This window comes from Centruroides sculpturatus, unplaced genomic scaffold (assembly GCF_000671375.1).
Source record: "Centruroides sculpturatus isolate CEXI.00-Female unplaced genomic scaffold, Cexi_2.0 scaffold83, whole genome shotgun sequence".
Taxonomy (NCBI): domain Eukaryota; kingdom Metazoa; phylum Arthropoda; class Arachnida; order Scorpiones; family Buthidae; genus Centruroides; species Centruroides sculpturatus.
Window position 1 is genome coordinate 392,271 of NW_019384393.1, and position 7,336 is coordinate 399,606.

The 7,336-nt window shown below is 28.9% G+C and overlaps 1 protein-coding gene across 1 annotated transcript in view; it reads right to left on the bottom strand.

Moving 5' to 3' along the window:
- Positions 1-7,336, bottom strand: part of LOC111618277 — a 62,043-nt gene that overhangs the window by 54,441 nt on the left and 266 nt on the right. The window contains exon 2 of the mRNA XM_023359772.1: positions 1,543-1,650. Within this exon, the coding sequence (XP_023215540.1) occupies positions 1,543-1,650 (108 nt within the window). The remainder of the gene's footprint in view (positions 1-1,542; positions 1,651-7,336) is intronic.

The following is a 7,336-nucleotide window of genomic DNA, read 5'->3' on the forward strand; positions in this document are numbered from 1 at the left end:
CTTGATAGTCCGAGCCATTTTTCAAAATTTGAAATTTTTCGCGAGCCGCAATTAAATACGTATTAAAAAGGTATGCAAAAAATTCCAGAATTATATCCGTAGCAAGAGTGATACAAATTGTTTCTTCCAGAGCACAATGTCAGCTGTCCATTGCAATGACAGTTTACAAATTCAAAATCAATCTGGAGTCGGTCGATAATGGACGATTACGCCACTGTTTATGTTCATTCGCGCAGTTTTCCATGAGTCATATCATTCTTAACTTGGACGAGAATAAAATTTGTTACAACATTGCACTTAATCTTTCATATTTGTTGTTAGTAATTTAAAAGACATTTTGAAACACATACGGAACAATAATAATTTTTTAAAATATAATAACACAAAAATGAAAAGGGAACTCGGGTACATTTATCGAGAGCCACAAATAATCATTCAAAGAGCCGCAGGTTGGCCACTCCTGGTATATACAATATCTAAAAGTTTACTCTTCATCCACAGTGCTTGTAGCTATATTCTTGGTGGTACAGGGGTAAATTAAGTTTGCTTGTTCTAACTTGGATCTCGCTTAATATTGATTCTAGTTATGTTGCTGTTTGTCAGTACCTCTATTTTAGACAGCCACAAGCCACCACTGGTTGAAATTCAAAGCAATACAATAAAAATTAGTAATAACAATTAGTGTAAACATTTTTAAGAAATAAGACTTAAGATGGACTTAAAATCAAGATACATCAAACAGTCTTTGGGGCTGTTCAAGTGTTACATCAGCAAAAATTTGCTCTTTTCTGATTCCTCTCCCCAAGCATAGTCAATTATCAGCTCAGAAGTTTAAATCATTTGAAAATATACAAAAATTTTCAAATAATTTTGTGATGACTGGGGAAAAAAATGGACAAAACTGGTATAATCTTATGTCATCAAAGATTTCCCCCCATTTTTCAGCAATCATCAGATATAAACAATCTTCCTTCCCTATAAACTGCTAATGTAATACTTGAATGAATACTTTTGAAGGCACTAATGGTTAAGCTTTCAACATCTCTCAAAATCTAAAACACTAGTTTTTTTGAAATTTCATATTTTTCTGATAACATAATCAACATACTCTTTCAACTAAACTAGTTTATTTTTCTGCAAGAGTCTTAATATGTCTTAACTGTAATGTTAACTTAACATTACAGTTATTTAGTAATTAGTAAACTTAGTTTAATTATAGTGTCTGTATTTGTTTGTGTATGTAAATAATATTTAAAAATAGAGGATTTAAAAAAAATTTATAATGTTCTCTGAATAAATGTTTATGACCTATATCTGTGTAGAGAATGATTACTTTTAAATGTCTTCAAAAAAATTAATGTGAACAATATCATATTTTTGAATATCTTATCTGTTAATTCCTATCAGATATCCTATGTAGAAACAATCATTTTTTAATCATATTTACTATTACAAAAAATTCCTGTAAACTTCCAAAAGTATATGTTTTTCCATTTAACAGAGAATATAGAAATAAAAAAATTTTAATTGATATAAACTAACCTTTTCAATGACATTTCTTACCAAACGAGATTTACTACGAGAACAAGACATAATGGTAGTGGAAGGACCATTCCACCCTACATGTGAGAGCAGCAACAATATTACCACCTAATGTACAAAAAATGAAATAAAATGCTTTACATCTGTAATTTTTAAATTTATAATATAATACTTAAATAAAAAGAAAATACAATTACTTTTCAAAAAAATATGTTATTTTTATTGATTATGAAATTGTTATTAATTGAAAGTTCTTTATTTTTTAAAATTAATCAAATACTTACCACATTTTTGTGCATATAACTAGATGTACTACTACTGTATTTGATTAATGCAATTTTGATATATGTTAGCATCAAGGGATTAATTAATCATGTTAATCAAGGAATACCTATATATAAGTTATTATACGAAATTAAAATTAATGCTTTTATCAAAACCAGCATTGATCAAAATGATATATTAAAAAAAAAATGATTCTATTAGAGTGGCTGAGTGCCACATCCTCCTGCAACAGCACCGTTAAATAGTGCAGTGCCATATCCCACAACTCCCACTCTTAGAACAGTCCTGCTCATTTGGCCACTGCATCTTATGATTTCATGAATTGCTTGAGACATCACTGCACTGTTTAGCAGTGTTGTCACAAGCAAAGTGGCTGCATGGTAGGAATTAGTAAGTCAGAGAAGATGTGCAGAGAACTCCATAACTTGTAAATATGAAAAAGACAAAAATTTCTAAACTTGAATTAATTAATTTTAATTAAATTAAAGATTTATATTTTATTAATGNTTCAATTTATAAGACGAAAATTCAGATTTGCCACAGAACAAGCAATGAAAAATGCGGTTGTAGTGTAGCTACCCGTATAAAATAGTTCTAGATGACATCAGTGGTGTACATGAACACGAATGCATCGTGTAACGTACAAGCAAAAAAAAAAAAGGGGGGTCAACAGGTCGATTGCACCGAATTGTGTAAGAAATACACTTGCGAAGAGATACTGTAAAAAATTAATTTCCTATGTAATATTCATAATTGCAATGAAGCCAAATCTGGCAATGTTGCTCGGAACCGACTGAAGCGCCACTTGTAGTCGTCCAATGCGCCAAGTTTGGCGCATGCGCCACGTTTTGGCCACCCCTGCTCTACTGTATACTGAAATAGTGTATACTGGGCAGAAAATTGCTAAAACAAAAATAAAACCTTTGCATGACCCATTTACCATATTCCCAAAATCTGTGGAAGAAGTTATTGTCCAATAGGCATGAGTTTGTGATTAGAATTTAAAACTGATGTATAACATACACCACTTTCAAATTGCCTTTTTTAACACATAACCTGTGGATTATATGCACAAAAATGCTATAATTAAAAATATTTTAACTCAGCAATATTTTTAATGAACATAAAATAGCATTATATTTACTTAAGAATTATAGACAAACTTGGTAAACATTTTATTTTTATTTAAGATGCTATATTTAAGATGTTTCAAAATTTCCTGATGCAAAGATATGCTTATATTTAAAAATTCTACTGCTGGAATCAATGTAATAAAAGTGCACAAAAATACTGTAATATCTTTGATGTCTTCATGTTCATAAGAATACATAACTGCAAGATTTTTTCCAAAGGGATGGAAACATGAAAACATTGAATACTACTGTAATCTAATTAGAGGATGATACAAACAACTTCCAATTAACAGTTCTTACCAGTTTTAAATTGATGTTAAATATTTCTTTAACTTGCTAGAAAATATACATTCTGGGCACAAAGTCCTGTCACTCCTATAAAAATTAACTATATGTTCCATTTGTTGTTTGTTTCTGATAAAAGAACATGTAAAATGACTGATTCAAGTAACTATATGAATGAAAATGAAAAGAGGTAAAAATGTTTACCACTTTTCATTTTCATTCTTCTCATTTTTACCTCTCTTCTGTTTAACATAAATAGACATTAGCAAAAAATAAAGGTTAAAGACTTATAATAACCCTCCAAATGCTGTATAACATTGGGCTATAATTTGGCAATAATAATTAAAACTTACTAATAAATTTGGCAGAGGGAGGTGACACCATATAGACTTACAATATTCTAATCAGTTAAAAGTCAGCTATTAAGGGAATCAACTATAAAAGGAAATTATTTTTTTTAATTTTAAATGTTTATATTCCTAGATGTTATAACAGAGGGAAAGTATGGTGATATGGCAAAAAATAACCTCCAGATTTTTACATTTTTGGACTTAGGACATCTTGAAACGTCAAGAAATGCAAAAAAATTTGGGGGTAATTTCTTTATGTATGGATGTTAGTGTGTGTGGGGGAGGGGCACAATTTTGTTCACCTTGTTTAAAGCTTAATAATTCCTGTGCTTTTTGTTGAATATTTCTGAAATTTTGCAGGAGGTTTGTTTATTAGGGGGGATTGTTGCTATTAAATTTTGGTGGTTAAAGGTTGAGAAAGTGGGGAAATAATGGGGATCATGTGTATCTCCAGTAGGGTTAGAATTAATGATGATTTTATTCATTGTCAGCATTTACAATTTTTTTAATAATCTGTTACCTTATTTTATTAAAAAACTTATAAGAAGTTTTTTAATAAAATAAGGTAACAGATGGTGCCACCAAAATTTTAAATGTTGCCAAGAAAATTGATCAACTCATTGCGGGTTTATTTTAGATACTTAAGTGTTATTCATAAAGATAGCATGCAACTTAAATGAGTAATTTTCATATTGTAAATGAATGAAATTTTAATTAAATTTTGTAACATTTCATTTAATATATAAGAATTATAGTCATTTATATAAATAAAATGATCTTATTCAAAATTGTTCCTTGCAGGACATATAAAGAAGGGTAAATACACATTTTGTGGTTGTACATGAATTGAGACAAGAGCCAGGCTATTACTGTATTTTGAAGAGTATAAGTCGCACTTTTTTTACTACTTTTTGGGCTCAAGATCATGGTGCGTCTTATACTCGACAGGTAACCATTTTTACAGTGAAATTACCTACAGTAGTGGTCCACTCTAGGGACCAACCTGTGCAGTGGTCCGTTAAGCAGATGGTCCCTCAACCGAATGGCTAGAGTATCTAGATCAGCGTTTCTCAAAGTGGGCGATAACGCCCCTTGTGGGCGCTGGAGGCTTTCAGGGGGGCAGTAGAAGGCTCAAAGAGAATTGGGGGGCGTTAAGGAAATATAGAGGGGCAACGGCAGACAAATTCTATATATAAAAATTCGACGGAATATATATAAAATGTTGACATTTTATATATTTTTTATTTTTTATTGAAGGTCACAACTTGAATATTTCTAACACATTGACTTTTATTTTAGCTCAGCGTTTCTCAAAGTAAGCAATAACGCCCCCTTCTGGCGCGATGAATAGATCTATGATAGAGGCAGGGTATTGAACGGTGACCAAAGGCAAAATTGGGGCTGATAAGAGGAAACATTGCGTTTAATGGTTTCCAGATGATGAGAACAATGTACAGTAAGGGCACAAAGTGTGAGATTCATAGAAAAGTTTTCCTAAGAATATTTCCAATCCTTTTCTCACACAAGAGAAAATGTGTTAGGGGGCGTTGGGTATAACTTTATGGAACAAAGGGGGCGGTGGATCGAAAAAGTTTGAGAATCACTGATCTAGATTATCAGAGTAGTGACACACAAGTCAAGTCATTGCTGCCATGTTCTGTCGACTGTCATCACGTGACCGCTGAGTTTACATTAAGAAATGACGATTATTTCAGTTTAATAAAGGTATTGATTCGTCCATCCGTCATATTCTTGAATAAAAAAACAAATAAAATGCATCTTTAGACAATCCCATTAAAACAGTTTTTTTCTAAATTTTTTGTCTCAAAATAGGGGTGTGTCTTATACTCGTCAAAATACGGTATATGATATCAGTTACTATTTTATTATATTCAGTCATTCCATATACCAAAGGTTACTTTATAAGTAAATATATCATTAACTATGCATAAATATAAAGTGATACAAAAGATTGCTAAAAAAATTAATCATAATTATTAAAAAATTTTTTAATTTTTTAAGAAACTAAGTTGTCTTCCTTTTTGCCACGTCCAATCATCAAGAACAAAAACAATCTTCTCAGAGACAACCTATCATTGGAGGCTACACCTCTACAGAATTATGTAAAACAGTACAGCAGAAAAAAAAGATGACTTAGTTTCTTCAAAACTTTTTAATTTTTAAAAAATACCATCGGCCATTTTAATTAAAATTGTGTATATATTTTTTTATTTGGCATCACTGAATGTTTCAACTGTTTTACATAATTCTGCAGAGGTATAGCCTCCAATGAAAGGTTGTCCTTGCAAAGAAAGACTGTTTTTGTTCTTGTGATTGGATAGAAAGGAGATGATTTAGTTTCTTCAAAAGTTTTTAATTTTTTTAAAAATAGTCAGCCATTTTAATTAAAATCATAATTGTTATTTATTTTTCTTTCTCTTTATCCAATATTCTTAAATATGCATTTTCTTGAACTAGCTTCATCTTACATTAATTTGATTCAAATAGTATTTTCAATAATATCAAATTTATTATTAGAATTTTAAAATTTCAAGTTTTTATTCACTAGATCTAAATTATTGTATCTCATTATTTACTGCTTTAGATGTATATCAGTTTAATTTAATTTAGTTTTGCTAGTATTCCAGAACATGTTAACTACAATTACTAAGTGAACAAATTAAAAGTAGTTTAAGTTAATTTAAAAACTTAAAAATAAAATATCGTACATTCCTTTTGATACAACTATTTTAAAATTTGTCACAAAGAAAAACTGATATACATATACATGAAATATGTTTCTGACTACTAATAATAATACTTCCATTCATTGTATAATGCTTTTATATAATTTTTTATATGAAAATTACNAAAAAAAAAAAAAAAAAACAAATTTTCATTATTCTAATAGAACATTTTTCCAATTACTTTGTTTCCTGCCTAATTTAAATATGCTAATATAAGCAATTATAAAAATTCCTTCTACATCACAAACTGTAATTATGAGCTAGCTGCAAACTGTAATTCTATATTTAAAAAAAATTCTTCAAAAAATATATAAATAATATGGATTTAAAAGAAATATATATTTATTATTTAAAAATAAATGTGTGCATTATTTAATAGAAAACAGTCAATCAATGCTAACATTAATCAGTTGCCAAATGGCAAAGTTCAGTGTAAATACAATGGCTTATTTAACATCAATCATTCTTAATATAAAAATCTATAATATTAATAAAATATAAAGTGAAAATATTATGTAGCAAGAATTAATTCATTGCAACTTTACTAAAGATTGTTTAGTAGCCAATTTGTTTTACTGCATAACAACAGGACATGCAATGAAGTTACATTTACAGCTGCAAAATTTGATTTACCTTAATGTATATTTGTTTATTTTTTTTAAAATCTAATTTTATTAAATAATTACAGCTTAATTATATTTTATTATAAATATATAGTTGATATTTATGTTTTACATTCATTTATTTTTATTTTATATAAAAACTGTTCTGTAGTTAGTTTATAAAGCAGTTAAATTAATAATAAATAAATTTTCTATTAAAACAATAAAAAAAATCAAGCAAATAATTAAAAGTGAAATTGACATATTGAAATTGATTATTTAAGTCTCGTGCAATCGGTTACTTTAGCATTTTGACGTCTTTTTATTGGTTATAAATGAGCGGGTGGACGTGATTGATTACACCGCTCCGAATTAAATTATACAAAGGAAAA